The sequence below is a fragment of the Tachypleus tridentatus genome, chromosome 13, assembly GCF_004210375.1.
Source record: "Tachypleus tridentatus isolate NWPU-2018 chromosome 13, ASM421037v1, whole genome shotgun sequence".
In the NCBI taxonomy this organism is placed as follows: Eukaryota; Metazoa; Arthropoda; class Merostomata; order Xiphosura; family Limulidae; genus Tachypleus; species Tachypleus tridentatus.
This window is the reverse complement of record NC_134837.1, coordinates 157,295,804-157,319,350: the sequence shown is the minus strand read 5'-3', so window position 1 is coordinate 157,319,350 and position 23,547 is coordinate 157,295,804. Positions and strand designations below refer to the sequence as shown.

General features: G+C 32.3%; 1 protein-coding gene across 2 annotated transcripts in view; it reads right to left on the bottom strand.

The window, feature by feature from the left end:
* The window catches only part of LOC143240833 (microphthalmia-associated transcription factor-like), a 64,331-nt gene that overhangs the window by 6,173 nt on the left and 34,611 nt on the right, over nt 1–23,547 (bottom strand). Inside the window, exons 4-7 of one of the 2 annotated variants that reach the window (XM_076483988.1) lie at nt 5,894–5,995; nt 4,350–4,518; nt 3,215–3,290; nt 479–683 (exon numbers count right to left, since the gene is read on the bottom strand). In XM_076483988.1, the coding sequence (XP_076340103.1) occupies nt 479–683; nt 3,215–3,290; nt 4,350–4,518; nt 5,894–5,995 (552 nt within the window). The remainder of the gene's footprint in view (nt 1–478; nt 684–3,214; nt 3,291–4,349; nt 4,519–5,893; nt 5,996–23,547) is intronic. The other variant, XM_076483989.1, reaches the window with a different exon arrangement.

Below are 23,547 nucleotides of genomic sequence, written 5' to 3'. Positions count from 1 at the left end.
TACATTTATTCAATTCAATTGCTGTAATTTAAATGTTAAAATTACAAACAGTTTATCTTACTTTATTTCAGAAAACAGTACAAAGAGTGGCTTTTAATATAACTTACAATTTGGTGGTTCACTTTAAGTGACAACAGTATGCACAAACACTTAATTACATATTGATTTAAATTTCCCTTAAACAATTATTTGAATCTACATACTATTTCTAACTGACTGCATTCTAGATTCTGGTAAAGCATTAAGTGAATTAACAAAAATACAAGTCTGTGGATCTACTTTAACTAAATTATTGTATTTCACACTTTGAAAAATGTTTTTGTGAATTTTTAAGTATAATGAGTGTTTAATTAGAGACCTATGATAACTCAGTTTCATAGAAAATAATTCAACTAAAAGTTTCAAAAATCTACAGCCAACTGCTTAGAAAACAAAGAAGCGAAATCCATTCATTATACAGAATTTTTTACAAACACACCTGTATTCTAAGAAGTAACTTTCTGTTCTGGTGCTCTAACTGTCTCTGTCTTTCTTCCATATGAGAGATTTTAACAACATCTTTTTTCAAACAGCGTACATAGTCCACTGAGGCCTTAAGTATTGTTCCCTTATTTTGTCGGAGGTCACGGACTAGGTCAAAATAGCTGCAAAGGGGTTTTCCATGTTTAAAAGGTTCAATTTTGCTACAAGTAAGTGAAAATATAACAAGGTAATACAAAAAAAAAAAATGGATCAACAAATAATCATCACCACTGTTATGTCAAACATATGAGTTACTAAATATAAAATCTTTGTTTGTTTACTTTGGATTTCTATTACTTTATTAGAGATTTTCACTTGGTTGTATTATTTGCATACTTTTCTTTTCAATGTAGAATGTCTTAATATATTGTAAAGGTTCTGAGAGTAGAAGCAAAAGTAATACAAATCAATTATTCAATGCATGCTCTCAACACAAAACTGTTGTCTGTGAAACTTAATATTTTTCAGAAAGTTGTAGTAAAAGAAATGCTTTTCTTTTTGCTTAGTACACTCCTCTAGATGTTGAGCAAGCCCAGTGATTAGCATGGTGGACTGTGGATCTTACCTTCTGTAGTTAAGGCTCTTTTACAACCAAAAAATAACAATAATGTTCTGTCCTTTAGCACCATGGATGCATTATAAAAGTGACAGCAAAATTTCACTATTTGATTAGACTACACCAAGGATTGATATACGGTACTAACTAGCTGAATTTCCTCTAGTCTATCATTCCAAACTAGGGATGACTAGTGTAGAAAGCCATACAGAGCTTTGTACAAAATTCAATAAATAAAACAAAAACTCCTCTAAAAAGAAACCAGTTTTGAAGGATGTTATCCTATGTTAGTAATTTTCAAAACAATAAACAGTGAGCATGCCTTTTTTGAGGCAACAAATTCAGCTGCTCTTAATGATTACTTATTGTTTTCTTTATGACATAAGCAATAACTTTTAAATTATTTAACTCTCAAATATTCTTTAAACACTCAAACAGTGCAAGCAGCATAATACATGTGTATATTCACACATAAGCCAAACCAAATTAGCTATTAGGGAAATGAAGATACTACGTAACTATAACTTATCTTGTAATTTGATGAAAAATAATGACATATTTTTGTTATTTGCTGTTACCTTCCTCAGCAGGTTCCTGTACAATTATTTCATATCTTAAGACAATTATTTATAAAGATCTTATTGAACAAAATTCTCAAGTCATTATTCAACACATTGGTTTAAAAACACAACAGTACAATAAATACTATAAACCTCTTAATAAAAGTATGAATTTTGGCACTTAAATTATTATTTTAAATTTTACAAAAGGAATCCAAAAGTTTCTTTCATAGGAGTTTCATAAATAGTTACCTATGTTGGTAATTCCAGTTTTAGGTAACACTTATCTCACATTGGCATGACTCAAAAATTGACTTTATACTTTAATGAACTGAGCACTTTAAATGATCATTTTTGTAACCCTTGTAAAATTAAAAAAATAATGTTCATGCTGAAATAATGAAACCATATGATGATTTTAAAAGGCATAAATATATTTAACATTTTATATTAAATTCATACTTAACTTATAAGAACTATAGAACATGATTCAACATACACATACATGAAAGAATTCACACTTCAATTATCACAGACTTGCACTGCAATATCCTACAAATTATTCACTACACTCTCTTACAAGTTTGTTATTCTTCAATATTAATTTATAAAATTCACTTAGTCACAAGCTTCCATGAATGCTATAACACTAAGTCCAACATTGTTTTCTCCTATTCGTTTAGTGTTAAATGTGACATGGCTTAAACTAAAATGGCAAGTAGCTTGGTACTTCTTACTTCTTGAAAAATCTCCCTTAGTGTATAACTTTGTATAAAATAATTTGATATGCTTATTTGATACTGTAAAGATATGATATTAGTTAACGATATCACTAATCTCATTTGTTGTTTTTTTTACTAACTTATTGAAGGTGGTGTATGAGCAACAGAAAATGTAATTGCAGACAAAAACAAGCTTTTTTTCAGTAATGAGCATTTATCAGATAAAAACTAAAAAAAAATCAGAACCAAATATGTTCTTCTAGCATACCTATAGGCTTTAAAAAAGCATTCTATTTAGAACTGACAGGCTACAAACGATATGAAAGCTGATCTGATTTACTGTAATAGAGACACTTTCTGAATCTGGCAACTCACATGAAGGAGCAGCATAATGTTTCATGAATGTGAAGAAACTTCAGTGAAGTTTAGCTGTCATGTTTGTTTTTGTCACTGCTTAATCCCAAGTATCGTGTAACACAGCCAACAGGAAAGAGCTACAAGACGTGAACGGTGTTGAAGAGTGGCAAAGAACAGGACAGCCTGACAACACTAAATTGTTTTGTTTTCCTCCACTGCTATCAATTTACAAGTTTTACAAAATAATCTCAGGAGCTTTTGTCTTCCCACAAAAAACAAACACACAAGAAAGCTTTTCAACTAAACTGTAACACAATCAGTCATGCTCTTCCTGAAGGCAACCTTATTCAGTGTAAACTGACACTATGAGTATCTTATGAGGCTGACTTACTGCCATATCAGTAAACATGCCTGGTTTTAAACTCACCTAACCACAGAAGTATGATTATATACATATCAGAAACTAATACAACATCAGTTCAGTATTGATTACTCACGGGTCATTGTTCTTTGGCAGGAGATTCCCCAGTTCTTTTATCCGGTCATTGATATTGAATCTTCGTCGTCTTTCAACTATTCAACAAAAATATTAAGAAAGAATATCATATTGGCTAAGAAACTAAAAACCTTTTCTCTCAAGCATATAAAAATAAAATGATTTTTTTTTTTCTAAAAGGGATTCACAAGGTATCCTTGTCTGTAGATTCAAATATTAAAAAATAATATTCACATTTCGTTGTTCAGTGACAACACAACATTATACTAGTCAGTTCTTTAAGATCCAGTTTAAAGTTATATAGCTGTATTGTATTTGCTAAAAAAAATCTATTCACATTCACTCAAGATTAAACTATCACTAATAAACAGACTGACACTAGTATTGTTATTCCATAGACAAATAATGCAAACACCTTCAATGGTGCATGAAAACAAAACCCAAAATTTTTAGTGTCATAATAAATGCAAAAGTTAAAAATTTAAAAACAAGGCAAACTTGATAAAAGTGACACAAACAATTATTTTTATAAATTAAACTGGAACATCTCAGATCAATCAAACATAAAAATAGAAACATTTATTATTTTTAGAGGGAAAAAATTATATTAGAGAACCACTTCATAATTTAAATTTATTCAAAACATAAAACTGGAGAATAATTATTTTACTCATTTGAATATTTGGATACAATTTGTATGTAAGTAAATACTTCAAACCACCTTCCCAACAGAACTTTAATAAATAAAAGGTACAAAAATACAAAAAGTGTAGAGATAGAAATAAAGCATCTCTACTGAAGAAAAAACTTATGGAAGAATAGTTTTCTTTTTAATGATAATAGGTACAAATATGATAAAATTTTAAAAAAGGTTGATATAAAATCACACATATTTGGACTTTTCAACCTGAAATTATGATTAAATTTATATACACAAAAAAGTGATTTTAATTAAATATGTTTGATGTTGACAACAAAGGAATGGTAAAAGCAAAAATACCATTTCAAAATTACACAGAAACATGAGCAGATGTAAAAAAATTATGCAAAAGAGAATTTTATTACATTATGAATATTCTATTTTTTTTAATTAAAAACAAGTGGCAAGATTATTATTATACATATACATTACTAACTCATATTGTGGTTATCTTTCTTTTGTCTATCCTTTGCCACTGCATGGATCTGATCATCACATACAGACAATGGCTCTTCTTTCACACATGTAAAGTCAGGTGGGCATGATTCTGATGATTCCACTTGTCCCATAGAAAATATATCAAGAAGATTTGCAGCTCCAGGCATCTATAAATTATACACTGATTGGCTAATTCCAGTTCTAATACTACTATATTACTGGTTTTGATTTTTTTTTCTTCTAAAAAGCAGAAAAAAAAAATTACAGTTATATCAAACTTTTATATTGAGTCCTAAGCATTCAATGTTTGGAAGTATGATTAGCTTTTCTTTCTAATGTTTAAAAAATGTTTGTGTATGTATATTTAGCCCTAAAAATCATTACAGCAATATTTCTAATTTTTATTTATGTCAAAAATAAGTTTTAAGGTCTTTGTGATACATACAGAACCAGGAAACACAATATAGAAATTTTAATGCAAAATCTTACAAATAAAATTTAATTGTTTATTACTTTTGTGTTTAAGTGTGACTTAACAGGTAGCTGTGGTTAACTTATTCTAATATTTTGTGAATTATACATGTTTGAAAAACACACATTTCACAAAAAGTCATTTCATAGTTAAGTTCTAGAATAAATGCAGAAAATCTTTCAAATAAGGATGAGATTTTATTTATTGTCAAACTAACAGAGACAGAAACTAAGTAAATTCTCATTTAGGAGCCTTTATCAAAGAGCAAGCAGTAAACTCCAAAAGAAATATTACTTTATTTTGTTTGAAGTGTAAAGTGAGAAAATATTTTTAAGAACCTGAAATATTACACCTCATCCTTGCCATCAGATCTTACTCTAGATACCCAAGTTACTTCTTAGATCTCAACCACACAAATATTTCTGTGAATCACCCTCAAATAATCCTAAAAAAAGCATTTCGAAGTTGAGTGCCAATCTTATGAATGTTTTCTTTATAAATAATACATAGAAATTGTGTAAAATACATCAAAAAAATTCATTTTTTTTCTAGCAATCAAAGTTTATAAAAATGTAACTAAACAATTTGACCTTAAAACTTGTTGATAAATTAAATGTACACAAATAAATGTCACAATAATGATAATGTGACTGAATTATTTATGCAGTAAATAAATTAACACAAAACAAGCTGAAAATGTTTTCTTAAAATATGAATATCTTCATTCTATTGAAATATTTCAACTAAATTTCTTAAGTTTGATTAAAATAAACTACTTTATGGTGCTTTTAGCCCTTTTTTTAAAAAAAAAAATGAATACTGAACAAGACTTTTCACATTTTAAGAATTTGCATTTTTTTTCATCACTTCCTAATTGAAAAAAAATGATAAATGTTTACCAAAACTTGTGAAGAATTTGGCAGCAAACCCTAGATTAAACCAACTTTTGTCAAGAATGTTAAATATGAATTTTTCTAGAACTGTTACCTGTCCTTTAAATGCTTACAAAATAACATCTAACATTTCAGAGATGTTTAATTATAGCTTCATCTTAACATTTAGATACCAACCATTGATGGAAGATTGAGAGTTGGCTCAAGTTCAAGAGGGTTAATGTCACCTCCAGTATCTCCAGTTCCCAAGTTACTAAAGTCATCCCAGAATTCATCCAGCTAAAAAACAGTAAATGGGTGTTCTTTTAAATTAATCATATATTTTTCATGACAAAAAGTAGGAGAAAGCTGACAGTACAATAAAAGTGAACTTGTGATGCAAAAGACAGCATTTATACATATTTACCTATGTTTTCCTTAAATATACAGTATGAACTTATTGATGGCATTACTAATCTAAAAACTAATTATAACTGTGACATCTTCACCCAATACACATTCTAGAGATGGTAAAAAAAACAAAAAACATTTCATAGTTATTCAACAAATAAATGTTATTCATTTTTTCCAGAGAAAAGTAAACAGTAATTAAGGAAAGGCTTAAAAAAACTTAGAAGTTTAAGGGATAAGTAATTAGACTATGTTTTATTACCCTAGAAACAGGGACAACAGAATTTTTTAGCCTGACAATAACACAAGTACACCTTTCTCAAAACTACATAAACTCCATAAGTTACATTTTCCAATAACAGTATTATATACATTATAAACTTTCATGATTTTCTAGTCAAATTTCATATTACAAAAACAACCAATTACTGATTGAGCACTAGTTGAAAGTTGACAGTGCATCTAAAGAGAAACTTAAAGGAGAAGATAAATGCCTAAAACTTAATTTGTACATATATAAAAATTGACTGTTGGTACCAACTTGTATTTTATTTAATGGATTATATGTAGTTGATCATACTCCTGTAGTATAAAGCTGATCTTCAACAGTTTACAAAAAACAAAAAGATGCAACAGTATAAGTTATAGATATATAAAGTTCTTTTTACAGGTTTAGAGGATAAATTATATTTTTCAAGCTATTTCTAACAATACTAATTATAGGCTTACAGTGTGCTTTACTATGCTCTTCATACAATTTTGTAACTATTGTATGGGAGCTGGAATGTGTAATGGTCCAAATTATTCACCCCTTTCATCTTCCTTCTAAATTTTCTTCCTTGCATTTCTGTAAAATGAGCAACAGCCTTCCTAATGGCAACTACTAACATTCTTTAAAATGTTATGAACATTGTGGGTTTGAGTGAACACCATATTTGCCTCTAATAATTAATTATTGTGTTTGTGTGTAAACAAAATTTTCATATAAAGATTAAATAAGATCATGATGTATTCCCACCCAACTTCTCTTATTACTCCTCATTTACTTTTATTAGGTTCTAAAATTTGTGTCCTAGTTTTGACAGTTTGACCATTATGATACTTTTTTTGGCCTTGGTGTGTGTAATGCTTTTGAGTATCATCCAAGATAGAGAGATTCTGTTGTATTAAACATTCTTTTTCATGATGCTAAAATGACACAACTCTTGTGGAATATAACTTTTGAATTACTGTTATGTTGATTTTCCCACTTTATTTATTCATTATTAGCTATTTTTAAAATGCTCTTAAATATAAATTTGATATATATATATATCAAATTGTAATCAATTAATTTGAATTAGGTAGAAAGATAACTTTAAATAATGCTTACATGATAGCAGTTTCTACATGTTTATTATTCTAGTAGTAGCCATTAAAATAAGAACTAGAACAACTTTGTTTTTCACAAACTAGTTTGTGAAACCTTGCTCTATTCATTACAAGACTATACAAATGGACATTCATAAAAACAACTTAGTGCCATCCCTTCTTTCATTCAAAGTACATTCTTTATTTTCAGTCTAATAATCTCTCACAGTTCAAATGAATTATTCATGATATGCCATTAAATATGAAAATTACTGTATTACTAAAGTATCAGAATGATTTTGCATCACTGAGACAGAATACTTAAAGTATTTTTGGGGTGGTTGTATTAAGTAGCTCAATGAAAGTCTCCTATAATAATACATCACAGAATGTGTAGTTTTACCAGAGCTTTATAAGTTGTTTTGTGCTTTCATACAGACGTTCTTTAAATATCTTTCCATAATTTATAGTTGTATGGCCATTTTAAGTTTTGGAAATGGCCAATGTTTACTAATCTTTTCTTCACGATCTGACACTAATTCTTCAGTAGCAAAAAATTTCACCTTTTCTTTTTAAAAATAAAACATTTATTTGTACAACATTCAGTAATTTCCTGAAAAAAGTAATCAACTGATGAAATTCAAGTTTTTTTCTTTAAAAATGTTTAACAAACATGGTCTATAAAAATCAAAACACTTGAGTAGTTCTTCTAGGATCTTTTGAATTTCCAGTGGTAAAAAGGTGGCTAATAACTATTCATCACTAATGAGGAGGCACAATGAATTGATATGTAAACTATTTATCACTGACACTTGATAATCTAATTCTACTTCTGTAACACTTGTCAGTGTATATCACAAACTATGTTAAGTTTAGGGCCATCCTGAAAACTAGTTGTAATAAATCTGCTGTAAAAAATAAGATATTTTTGCTTAGCCTAACATCACTTTTTTTAACAACTACCACACTATGAAATATGAGACAAACCTACAAGTAGCAAGATGGTATGACCTGCTCTAAGGAATCATTATTCAGTCTAATACATTTCAATTAATTTATTAAATTGAAAAAAATTCAAGATCACTTTTTTTTTCCACAATATGGTCAAAAGTGTTTAGAATAAGATATTTTTCTTATAGTTCTTTTAGTTGTTTTCTTATATGTTGCCACACAATTAAAAGTTCAGTTGCTTGATTTCTACCTAATTATAACAGAAATGCAGAGAAATGTACCAATGTGGTGCAAGTGGTATGTCTGCATAGGGCCTGATTGCCCAATATACTAACAAGATGAACTAATGGGTTGGACATCACTAAATTTACAAGCCAAATAGGATGTCATCAAGCATAAGTATAACATCAGCAAAATAAGTTTGAAACTTGACAGATGATAATGGTGTAATAACATTTTTTAAGCTTATAAATACATATTTTTAATACTTTCTCTAAGTATTATGAACTTGGTGACACCTACATTGAAATGTATTAAAACCCAGTTATTACTGTTATAGGTCTTTGTACTTATTGACAAGATACAATAGAGATGGCTCTTTTGTCATAACGGATATAGCAGAGTATTTCCCAAAATGTTTAATCACGTTCTCAGAGGATATTTTCTTCTTTGTCAATGGGTGACAATGTAATGGTATCATAATTTTCAGGGATTTATTATATTCATGTTTCTAACCTACTGTTTCAGTAGTTGGGATGTACAGTCAATGGTTCTGGCATATCATCCAATAAGCAAGACACACTATGTGTGTATGTGCTTGTGTAGATCAAGTGTTATAGTTTGACAGATTTTTGATTTACAGAAAGGATATGTTTTTCAAGTACAGCAAATTCACTCACTCCTGTTCATGACACTGAATAAAATGACTATAGCATCTAGAACTTCTCATATAAATCATTGTCTACTATTCACAAGCTAGGGAATAGTTTCTTCAATAAAACTGGTAGCATTATGCACATTAGGAAAAAAATGCACTTTGCTGGTTAAATACGTGTTTTTTTCTGTACATATTATGTTAATCTCTTTTTTTCAACAGACAATATTTTATTAAACTTCTCTTATATGTTTATCTATTGGTCAAGTGAAACTTGAAATACTACAGTGAAGCTTTGAACTGTGAGAGTGTAAATATATAGGGCCAAACTTTGTATATGTATTTCAAAAACCTAATACAAAAGCTTTACACTTATTGTTGTATACTTCTATCACATTACACTTTGGAAGTGTTAAAAGTTCAAATAGGTGAAAGCTGGTTTGCTTATGTCAAGATGATGAAAATTTAAGCATTCCTCACTTTTAGACAATTGAGAAAGAAAAAACATGTTGTAGAGCAAAATATATGTCATGGAGAAACAATAGATATCAAAACACTAGCAGAAAAACAAAGCTTTAGTTCAGATAAAACATGTGTAACATATACTTACAGAAAACAAAATGTTTGTTGTTGTATTAATAACAATGATTCGTATGGCTATTTGTGATATCAAAGTCACTAATTTTAAAATGATAAACTGGATGGAAGGCAGCTAGTCAACACAACTCTCTGCCAATTCTTATCAGATTGAAATGTGAGATTTAACCATCACTTTTATAGTTTACTCAAAGCCTATAGTGTGGTGCACAATTTCTTCTGAGCAGTAACAGGATGTGAAACATGGAAACTCAGATCTACAAACCAGTTGTATTTGAGAAAAGATAATAAAACCAATTTCTCATTTGTTAAATATGGTGAAAATCAAATGAATTGCAAATATTTTTGCAAAAACACTAAGAAATAAAGACATTATACTATGATGATTCAATAATATCCTTCTATTATGTGAATAATACATTTACAGAAATTCATATATATTTCTTTGGCTTTCTTAAGAGTTCCACTACTGACTGGCAGTGAATGGTCTTGTTTTCTATTTAATAACTGCAACAAGTGATGTGATAAGCCATGGTGGCTAACTAAGTAACTTATTTCTTCTCTCTTTGAGTTAAAAACTTGACAGTCACATGATACAACAGAGTTGTCTATTACTAACTGGTTTTGGACTGGTGTATATGTGCATATCGTATACTATACAGTCATGTGAAAAAGTTAGGACATCCTATGAAAGCCTGTGTATTTGTGAAACATCAAAATCTTCTGTAAATGTAATTCTACAAAAATGTATATTCTAACTGAGGAAAAAGTTAGGACACCCCCACATTTATTCCCACTTAAAATGGCTCAAATCACACAGGTGTATCACACCAGGTGCACATGATTAGAAGATTGTTACTCAGCATTTTGCATGAGGCTTGCTCTATTTAAACCTCAGATATTTAGTTTGGGTGCTCCTGACTGTTGAAGTGAGAGTGAGCACTATGGTGAGAGCAAATGAGCAGTCTGAGGCCTTCAGAAAGAAAATTGTAGCAGCTTATGAGTCTGGTAAGGGAGTTTAAAAAGATTTTTAAATCAGTCATTCCACTGTCTGGAAAATAGTCAACAAGTGGAGGGCTTTCAAAACAATTGCCAACATACCCAGGTCTGGTCGTCCAAGCAAGTTCACCCCAAGAGCAGATCGCAAGATGCTAAAAGAGGTCTCCAAACACCCTAACATGTCATCACGGGACCTACAGCAGGCTCTGGCTACTGTTGATGTGAAAGTGCATGCCTCTACAATCAGAAAGAGACTGCACAAGTTTAACTTGCATGGGAGGTGTGCAAGGAGGAAACCTTTGCTCTCTAAGAGAAACATCAAGGTCAGACTGAAGTTTGCCAGAGAGAATGTAGACAAAGACCAGGACTTCTGGAATAATGTTCTTTTGGACAGACGAGTCCAAAATTGAATTATTTGGACACCAGAACAGAGGACATGTTTGGGGTAAACCAAATACAGCATTCCAGGAAAAGAACCTCATACCAACTGTGAAACATGGAGGTGGAAGTGCCATGGTTTGGGGCTGCTTTGCTGCAGCAGGACCTGGACAGCTCACAATCATAAAATCCACCATGAATTCTACTGTGTATCAGAGGGTGCTTGAGGATCATGCGAGACCATCTGTACAAAAATTACAGCTAAAGTGGAACTGGACCCTGCAACATGACAATGACCCAACATATACCAGTAAATCCACCAAGGACTGGCTGAAAATTAAGAAATGGAATGTCTTGGAATGGCCGAGTCAAAGCCCAGATCTTAATCCCATTGAGATGCTGTGGGGTGACTTGAAACAGGCTGTACATGCAAGAAACCCCTCAAACATCTCACAGCTAAAAGAATTCTGCATTGAGGAGTGGGGCAAACTTTCTTCAGACCAATGTCAGAGACTGGTAGATGGCTACAAGAAGTGTCTCACTGCAGTTATTTCAGCCAAAGGGGGTAACACTAGGTATTAGGGGGTAGGGTGTCCTAACCTTTTCCTCAGTTAGAATATGCATTTTTGTAGAATTACATTTACAGAAGATCTTGAAAAGTCTTTTCTTCAGTTTTAATTGTTTAGTTATATTCCTATAATCTCTCAGTGTTGTGGAAATTGAGATTAAATATCTATATATCCAAAAATGTTACAAAAATACACAGACTTTCATAGGGTGTCCTAACTTTTTCACATAACTGTATACCATTATGGTGTTTTTGTAAAAATGTAGTGTTGCATTATGTTTGCATGAAATTCACCATCAAAAAAGTTTGTTTTGAATTTCAAGCAAAGCTACACGAGGACTATATGCACTAGCCATCCCTAATTTAGCAGTGTAAGACTAGAGGGAAGGCAGCTAGTCATCATCATCCATTGGCAACTGTTGGGCTACTCTTTTACGAATGAATAGTGAGATTGACAGTACATTATAATGCCCTCATGGCTGAAAAGGTAAGCATGTTTGGTGTAACAGGGAATTGATTCTGCAACCCTCAGATTACCTTTGAAAAACTACTAGAGAACACCTATATAAACAAATCTATTGAATGCCATGTTCTATTAGTACTATGCATTTGATCAAAACTAGCATAACGTAGTAGACACGTTTCTTCGTGCCTGACTAAAAAAAAAAAGTCTTCTTAACTATAAAGGTGTATGTGGGAAAATCACTTCAAAAACAAAAAGCAAAACAACTTATCAGGACAATGCCTATACAAGTCAACTTATGGAAAGCTATATAATATTGGTACAGTATGTTAAACTGAAACACTACATATCAGACATGTTTTTTGTCATGATCATTAGTTCTTAAGATTAATGAGTCTTCTCAGCTAGCATTACCACATAGATAAAAAGCTACATACAGAGAAACACTGATGACTCTGATGAATACCTGTTAGTTTGGAGTCCATATTAAGAAAATACTTTTAGCTTCTGAGTTAGTTGGATGCATAGACAACTTTCACTGGTTATTTTTATGAAATGGCAATGTTTAAGAAGTGAAATAAGACTGGTTTTGGTTGGTTATCTATCAGTCTTGACCTTTATGAATGACGTCAATTAACCCTCATGGAAACAATCTTTATTTCCCTCCCTACATTTATAGATTACCTGGAAGTGTAGATTAAGGTTTTTGTGAAATTAAAATGTATGATTGAATACACTTAATACATTGATATATTCATAATAAAAACAGTTAAATTTTGCTTTTATCAAAGTTTAAAGATAGTTTTGGAATTTGGCAATGTGCTGGAAATTTAAAAAAAAACAAAAGTCACTTTTCTGTCTGCATTTCAATCCATTTTAGTAAAATATTTACAAATATGAAGTAAACGTAATATCTTTCATATGTTTTAATTATCTAAAAAAAACACAATTGTACAATAGGATGTGTTAATGTATAGAAACTGTTATAAACAGCTGTGTTTCCATTCTGCTTTTGTAAAACTAAGGTTGTAGCCTGTAGTTTAATAGTAGTTGTTTTATTGTATCCAAACTAAAGTGAGCAAAAAGTGTAATATGACCATCTTTTGAAGTGACTGACACAGATAAGTGATGTGAATATATTGTAGGTTTTGAAATAAGAACATTATTTTGCACAGTCAATTATTCAGTAAAACAAAGTTTCTTTTGAAATGGAGTTTTTCCTCTTCAAGTACTACAAATTAACAACTTTCATTTTTGTCACTTTATTTTCTGTCAAAACTCAAAGTGTTGAATGGCTCTAACTTCTGATAATGTCTGTTGTGTTAACTTTGTGGGATAGCATTTCACTAACTAATACCACTAGAATGATTGTATTAGCTTAACAGTAGTGGTAATTTGTCTAAAAGGTGAATGTAATACTTTATAACAGAAAAAATTCTTGAAACCCACTGAAGCTTAAACCTAAAAACATTCCAAGGTTCACAACAAACTGAAATAAATGCCTAAAGCATTGGAAAGATTCTTGGAAAACACCAAGTGATGGATCATCACACAGTCAGTTGGAATTTAAAACTTCTGTTGGCTTTAATTCTTTATAGAATAGGTGGAAATACAGATAGATCTTGAAAAAAAAGAAAAGGACTGAAAACACTTAGACTTATCAGCTGGAACATGTGACAGGGCAGGAATTACTGTTGTATCTTGATGTGATGTCTTCATCTAATAACGTGAATAGTTGAGAAAAAATTTATCAGACAAACATATTTTTGTAAAGTTTAGAAATAAGACTCTACTACCTACAAGGTAATATATGCACCAATACACAGTGTGACTAAGTTGACAGTTTCATTAGGTCTCATTCATTAAAAGCAAGGTAAGACTTGATCATGGTTGGCACGAGAAATGTTAATTAGCTTCATTGTGTATGGTAAAGTACCCAGATCTCCAACCTTTTACAATTCGTGTCATACGGCTACACAAAGTTATCATGCAAGTGAAACTGCTAAGGTACAAAGGAAGGCTTAGCATGTACTGAAGTTTGCAAGTGTCTAGGAGAATATGATTGCCGCAATAAATATCAAGTATTAGGCGACACTTCAGATGGTGAACATGACAACATAAGTCAGTGAAAATTTGAATATACTTCATAATTAAAACATCACACAATACAATATAGTACGGACACTGCATGACTATACAATTTTTGAATTTCAAAATGAATCCACAACATTTTTATGTATTTCACACGGGTAACTATCACCATAAAATAACAATAACAATTACATTTACGATGTCATAAATAAGTGTATATTCTGCAAGTCTTGATACGAAATTATAAAAAAAAAAAAACCCGAGCGCTTTCAAAAGGTGGTTCTTTCTTATGTAGTGGTAAACTGGGAATCACGTTTGATCAATATTAGACAGCACAAGTCGCACTTCAAAACAGTACTTTAAAAGTGGGATTTTTACGGCTTTACTGCTACTATAAATGCATCACCTTTAAAGCTGATATAAGTCATAAAATTAAAGAACGAATACTCTAATTTAGTATACAATTTACACATGCTAACTAATATTCTAGTAACATAAGAGAGTTCTGAGTTACATATAAATTATGATAGTTATAAGGCACTGTTTTCCTTGTGTGTTTTTTAAGTTTAACATTTAAATTAAATAAAAATTATTTTCGTGACTATTACCATAGTTGTAAATCAAAATGGTGAGAAGTTTCGCCCTGGCCAGCTGAAAAAAAAACACAACAAAAAACAAAGTGTTTGCTAAAAGGTTGGTCATTTTTATCATATGAACGTTTAATAACCCGTCTCCGCTCAAATGAAATTCCAGTCGCTAGACGAAAAAATTCTTAATCACACACAGTAATTGGCAAGTGCGGTTACTGATAGATTAATAATTAATATTCTATTGTTATCACTGTTCAGGGCCATAGAAATACAATTTGTATTGGGGAACGTGGGGCACCAAAAATTTCCAATTCATGGTTTTGTCAATAAATGCATCTTGTTTGTTTTGTTTTTGTTTAATTTCGCTCAAAGCTACACGAGGACTATATGCACTAGCCGTCCCTAATTTTGCAGTGTAAGACAAGAGGAAAGGCAACTAGTCATTACCACCAGGAGGGTACATTTTACAGACAATCTCCAAGTAGTTTTCAATTATTTATAACACAATACAAAAGTTACATTATTGATAATCCATAACACAGACAGCTGTAGCTTGGTTTTATAAAAAATACAAATATTTAATGTCTTGTTTCAATAGGATGAAATTTAATACATGTTCTTATATGTATTTAGACCTGCCAAATGTAATGCTACCATTAAAAATATTCACAGTAGTAATATTGTTTAATTATATATTTTGTGTAAACTATCTGTTTAGAAATTATGTTTAGGGACGTGTCCCCTGGCATACTCAACTCCTACGCCCCTGTTGTTGGTATAAGTGCATGCATAATTATTATTAAGCAAGTGATCGCATTTTTCTATAAATATCGATATAGGGTCCATTTATCGAACGTTTTATCAGCAAGAAAAAACATCGCAAAAAATAAGCGTGGTTCTCATTGTAATTCGTCATGAAAGTTTTAAGAGTTCATTCTTTAGAAAGAAAATCCCCAATATACTATAAAGACACACAGTGTAGAGCTCACAGATCATAATCATGTTTGTTCGTTTGAAGTTAAGCACAAGGCTACAAAATGGACTATCTGTGCTCTATACGTTTTTCTTATAGTAAAGCCACATCGGGCTGTCTGATGTGTCCACCGAGGGGAATCGAAACCCTGATGTTAGTGTCGTAAATTCGTGGACTTATCATTCTTTTAACGTGGAACATCTATGTTCTGCCTACCAAGAGTATCAAAACCCTATATCAAGCGTCTTAAGTCGGCAAACATACCGTTGTGCTATCGGAAGGGAAGGAGCTAGAATTTTGTTAGTAAAGTAAATTCTCTGGTGGTGAATTGGTGTGATATCAACAAAATATCTAAGCCTTGGTCCCTGGTCACATTATGGGAGAAAAGTAGCACGAAAAAGTAGAAGCAGTAGCTAAAAAAACTTGCAATGTAGGTCATTGTGTTTTAATTACATTTTCGGCTTATCTCCGTAATACTTTTTTCATTTAAAAATTCAGTTTAAATTAAAGGGTTGCGCATTTCCATTGGACACATAATGACAATTAAGCAAGAAACGTATTCACAATATTAAACCAGCAACCCTTTCTTTCCCACTACAATATTGGTGAACTTTATTCCAAAACTTACACACTGGAGTAGGTTTTGTCTTACCTTCAGTTTCCGCTTACATTAATTTATTGCCTTGAATTTTTACATGTTTAAAATACAGTAATTCTGGTTCGCTGAATCCGAATATGATATCCATTTTTCTCTATCGTCTACAGATTTTTTCACGAAACGTCATGTTTACTTTACAAAAATGAATCATTTTCATTAAAATCGAGTCACATTTTGTCACAAAATGTTAACAATATAGATTTCTCTAGACTAATCGCGATGCGAGTCTTATCGATAGCTCTAGAACCCAAACATAATAATAAAGCATGTCCATTGTGGAAAACGAAATATCTTCATCTAAATATGTTTTTTGTTTCAGATTTTAAAAAAAAAAAATCCGTACGTGATAGAAAAAGAGAATATTATTTTCGGAATCTACGTAGCTGAATTATGGAAAATACGTTAGTAAAACCAAAACAACTTTTATGAAGTTTAAATTCACAGGCCTGTGTAATTGAACGAGAAGTTAACCTTTAGGTACGGATAGGTTAGTGCTAAACTCATATCATAAATTACTCGTATTAAGTGTTAAATACGCAAACAATGTTTTTGTACAGCTTATATTCTAGACAAAAAGCACTAAACGAAAGCCAAATACACCCATTATGAAAATATAATGAGTGAACACAATTTGATTTTTTACTTAAATAGGCCGATATTACATAAACAATGTTTCTCTGGTCTGGCCGAAACAACTCACCTTGGGGCTCTGAGGTTCGCTTCTCGTTGGCATCGTTTTACAAACTGTACGAAGATTATTCAAGTAAAAAACTGAGAATGTATATCAATCAGTTTCAAGCTTGAATGTGGAATTCATAGAACGGAAAATGGATTGTTCTAACAGCAAGTGGTTAGCAATGAAGGAAATTAAGTTGAAAAATCCCTTGGGTAAATTAGTTGTTTTTTAAAGTAGTTCATTAAACATGAAAAACACTACTGCTATGTGTCTGATTCACCTGTGTGAAGATACTACACACGTGTATTTTAGGAATATACAAACTGTGTATACAAACTTACTTTGTTCATCTGTGAATCAAACAGTTAAGAAGGGGTGGCGACCATTCATCTCAGTGCCCAATCACAACACAAGAACGAACAAATCTGACATCACGATCGCAAATTAAAACCAGATAAAAGTTTCAGGGGCCAAATTTAGGTGAAAATACTTGCTCAGAATATTACTTATTGTTGGTCTACGCATACCGGAAAACTCTGTAATAGTAACGGATAACACAAAAGAGCCTAGTCTGCTTACAGAACTTAAACATATATGCTATTACTTTTATCACGATAGTGTAATACAGTATACGGGTTAAACAAAGTTTGAATAGCCAACATTATGACATGTAATTTCCCAAAAAGGTGGCCAAAAGCCGCCAGAGAGGTAACTTGTTTTTACCACTCGAACCACTATATAGTAGTATGTTGTCTGTTAGTCAGCAGACAGTAAAATGACGGTACACAAAGGGCGCTTAATGTTGTAACTTGTACTATCGTGACGTAAAATGTGCGCATCCCGTGAATCACGAGACGAATTACGTATTCTGTAAGCCAGAACATAGCATGGCATGTGAACTTCAAAGGCGAGAGAATATGTATATAACAAAACAGCGCTCCGGAATCTTAAGTTATTTACATTTTTTTAATGCCACAAAAAGTGCATTACTCATGCTCACATGGTAAACAAGCCTTACGATATTGTTTGTCACTAATTCTGCTTTGGTATGAAGAACGATTAAATTATTTCCACAATGCTTCATTAATGACAAATACACGCATGAGCCAGGGCAACAAACTGTAATGAATACGTTGTAGAAGAGCACATTCAAAATATCACATTCTAATGTTTACTACATGTTGTGATTGAAAGTGTTGACAAATATTTACTTGGCTAATTTTTTAATATTCCAAGCACTTAGTAACATTTATTTTTTTCCCTTTCGAAAAGGATATGAACGGTTTTCAATAAATTTTGATGATCATAAAACTGACATCAATAACACGATACTCTGAAAAACATTGAGATGTGAATTTCGCGCAAAATCACTCAAGGGCTAACTGTCCCTAATTGAGCGATGATATACTTGACGTAAGACCAACAACAACTCTTGGGCTACTCTTTTAACAATTAACAGTGAAATAAAACGAAACATTATAACGCATTACGACTGATTGCGATTCGAACCTCTGACCCGCTGATTTCGAATTCAGCGTCACAACCACAAGGCCTCGAATAAGATATATATTCTTAAGGAACAAAAATTTAATATCTCATTGTATTTGGAAAATATTTTTGAAAACGATCCTTTTCGCAAATGTTTTAAAAATGTGAAATCTAAGTTCAGAGAATGTGTGATGAATTACATGTGAAAATATAGATAACGTCAAAAAGAAATAGTTCTCTGAGCTTTAAAACAGATATTATTGAAAGACTCGACTTCGAACCAAAAACACGAAACGTTGTAAATCAAGACACACCTTAGTAAAAAACAAAAAACTTAAGACGCGCTACATAGCTTTACGGGTTGTTGTTTTGTTTGTTTTTTGGAATTTCGCACAAAGCTACTCGAGGACTATCTATGCTAGCCGTCCCTAATTTAGCAGTGTAAGACTAGAGGGAAGGCAGCTAGTCATCACCACCCACCGCCAACTCTTCTACCAACGAATAGTGGGATTGACCGACACATTATAACGCCCCCACGGCTGGGAGGGACTCCCAGCGGGAGGGAGCATGTTTGGCGCGACTCGGGCGCGAACCCGCGACCCTCAGATTACGAAGCGCACGCCTTAACGCGCTAGGCCATGCCAGGCCCAGCTTTACGGGAATTGTGATTTTCAGTTATCTGTAACTCAGCACTCCTTTCAGGAACTATACTGAACTGGAACAGCGGCAAATCTTTGGATTCACAACGCTAAAATCAGGGATTCGATTCCCCTTGGTGGACACAGCAGATAGCCCGATGTGGGTTTGCTACAAGAAAAAAAAAAACACAGACAGAATTTTTCAACTGTATTGCCTCCCAGTTTTCCTACCTCACATTCCAATTTTCAAGAACATTTGTACAGCCAAGACAAACAAAATGACAATTCAAGTAAACATTGAATTACAGACTCATAAGTTAAGCATGAAAAATGGTAACACAATGTTTACCTGAAATGTCATGAACAGTATTACTGCACCAGCTTGGCCGCCAATTTTTATTTCTCATCTTTCATTCAGCCTTTTCCTTCGATTGACTGTATTCTTTTTTTTACACTTGGATTGGTTTTGCTTTAAATTTAATTTGCAGTGATACAATTAACGATAAAACATTCAAACAACAAGACGCCTTTAACGAGTTTTATGTATTTCAGAGATTTAGAAAAAAAAAAGTTACGTTACTTCAGGTACACCAATTCTTTTATAATTTTCAGGGAGAAGTTTGTTTTCATTCAGTGGTCATATTTGATGCGGTAATTCATTTTCGTTATTTATTTGTCTTTAGAAATAATGTTGGTTGGATAGCAATGTAAACAGCGAATCATTAAGAAACAACTAACGGCTACATTGCAACAGTTGCTACCTCATTACTAATAGCTTGTTTGTTTTGGAATTTCGCACAAAGCTACTCGAGGGCTATCTGTGCTAGCCGTCCCTAATTTAGCAGTGTAAGACTAGAGGGAAGGCAGCTAGTCATCACCACCCACCACCAACTCTTGGGCTACTGTTTTACCAACGAAAAGTGGGATTGACCGTCACATTATAACGCCCCCACGGCTGGAACTAATAGCTAAACAACCATTATTCTCAGCTAACTGCTACATATCCTGACACAAACAATATTCGCCGTTAACACTATACTGCAGTGGTCCCTATCCAATGACTAATGGCTACACAACCTGAACAGCCATTATCCTCAACTAACGACTTTATTCCAACAGTCTCAACCCCATTAAATAACGGCTACACTGTACGAAATAACTCATGAATCAATATACATACAATTACACAAATGTATAAATTTTCATGTGCCTTATATTACTACATCGACATGTAAAATCGTACAAGAGGTAAGGCAAAATAATTTATGTTTACATACTAACACATATTTCATATTTTACGTCTTCGGCAAAACCGGGACAGTCCCGTTCTTTTATTAATTTGTACCAACATCCAGAAAAACGTTTACGGTAGATACAAAACGTACCGGTTTTATAATAACGATATCAAATTGTCAGACACGTCGAATCACAAATGCATCAAGCCTACTTCAATTGGTCACTGTTTCTAACACGCGCTCTCCTGCCGCCAAACTCTCTCGAAAGTTCCGTCTGTGCGTATTGAAAAACCGAGATCAGAGCGGGTTGGAATATAAAATGACAGTTAAACCAGTGCGTGTCGTCAAAACACACTTCACACAGTCATGTACTGGATTTCATGACTGTAATTAAAAACAACAGAACTTCTAATTCACAAAAATATGGCTAAAACGTTTCAAAAGTAACGTTAACACCTAAAATTAGTATGTTTAAAAATGTTATGTATTCTTAAATAAATCCAAACATGAAGTAGCTTAAGATGAAACGGACAAAAGTGAATAATTTGATTTTTTTTGCTCATCTGTTTTGTGTCTATCACCAATAAAGTAGCTGAAATTATTTCGTAAACAATGTCAGTGTTAATAAGATTTGGAAATATTGTGGAACAGTTCAATAAATTAAAAGTAAATGAAATAAAAGTTAAACTATCTCAAATTTATAACAACCATGCTGAAATAATGGACAAAGGGCCTAAGGTTATTCGGTTTGGAAATCTGGTTACGTCATACATGTAACTATGACTGTGATCGCGGCAAAACTATAGAGTTCGATTCCTCTTGATGAACACGGCAGATAGACCGATGTAGTTTTGCTATAAGAAAAATACATACACATATACTGTTTTCAAACGAAAATATTAACTATATGGTAAGTAATCATTTCTTAAATTTTTCTTCAAATTATACAATTAAATGTATTTTATGTGTACAAATAATGTCAAAGTCCTTACAATTAGGATGAGTCAATTAAAATTGTTATATTAATTTTGAGAATGCCCCATATGAACCTCATCAGTTATCACAAAAATAATCACCTACCTTCATACGAAACTTCCACACACACATACATACATATTTACAAACCTACAAAATGAGCCACTAGATTACATTACCCAAAACAGCATTAAGCTTCTATTTTGTAAAAGCATATATTTTTTAATCTGTACTTATCAGGTATGAGTCATACAGTCCACGTGAACCAATCTCATCAGAATAGGATCACTTATTAAGTTTGTTTTTCTTTCAGTATTTTGCTTACCAGACATCAAGGTTCACAATGAAGAGATTATCATCCATTACGACATAAAGATACGTGGGCTCCCCACGTATGAAGATTAACTTCAGAAACTAAGCCACATTAAAACGCTGTTATTGATCCCCAAACAATACTGCTATTAAAAGTCACTTATCCACAGAAGCGTGCTTTTGAAATCGATTATTTTAAGCAGATCAGTGTCAGATTACTAGATAGATGATTTAATAATGGGTGTTGCATGTATTTATACGCACATCAACTTAGTTTTGTTTTTTTTTGAGCGGGCGACGGGAAAGGCTCTGTCTTATCAGATGACACGTTTTCTTTTTTTTCTTGCCGATACATACGCTACTCTTCACAATATCAATTTTTAGGCGTTTCCCAGTATACATTATCAAATGGACTATTACTTGGATGAAATGTCATTTCTGTTCATCTTTTTGTTGCTTTCTTTTTTTTTTTTTTTGAAATGACAATTAGTAATCGATAAAACTTCTGTTGCTACCGACAAAAGATCCAAACTTACGTTTTACTTTTGCTTCTTGACATACCTCTCAAAGACTCCCATCACTCACAATAGGGGGCAAGGTCATTTTCGTTAAGTCTTAAATTGCGCTTATTACTACAATAAGCAATTTAAAAAACAAAACCTCAGAAACTGTTTTAAAGCCTCAAGTTAGAGCGACATATCTCCTACACTGTAAAAAAGGAATAAAAAGTTATATCCTGCGCTCTAACTACATGTTAACAGGAAGGTGGATGTGAAAATTAATGTCTGTAGTAATTTTGACTTTTTACAAGTGAATAACTACAGCTATTATAACTTTATATTTGAAAGTCATTCCAAAGTTGAAAATTCTATCGAGTGGCGCATAAGCCTCAGTATTTTGAAATTGTTAATAAAAGTAATTCTCAAAGATATATAATATTTATATCTCGTAAACATAAAGGTTCAGGCATTTTAAATGTCATAGAAACATTTACGTTCCTTGTGACGTGCGTAAAGTTCTCTTGGTGTATCAATAGTCAATATTAACAATAAAAATAACCATAATATTATGCATACAATAGACTAAACCGCTAGGTCAGAGCCCTATAAACTTCAGACATAGCCGTCCTTTAATTTGAACTGTGGGGAGTAGGAAAACAACTATTCACCATCGTATTTAACAAATAGTGGGATTGACTGATATTCTTATAACGAACCCATTATGTGGAAGCGCGAAGTGTTTGATAGCGCTATCTTTCAAATCTGAGACTCTCTAATATGTATTAGATACGACAGGTGAAGCTCATGCCAATGCAGAATGAATAATAAAGCAAAGGTTGGTTTACTTTGTTTTAAATTTCGCGCAAAATTACACGAGGGTTATCTGCGCTAGTCATCCCTAATTTATCAGTGAAAGACTACACGAAAGGCAGCTAGTCATCACCATCCACCGCAAACTCTTGGACTACTTTGTTACCAACACATAGTGGGGTGACCGTTACATTATAACGCCCCCACGGCTGAGAGGGCGAGCATGTTTGGTGAGACAGGGGTTCGAACCCGCGACCCTCGGATTATGAGTCGAGTGCCTTAACCACCTGGCCATAACTGAGATAGCGAACATGT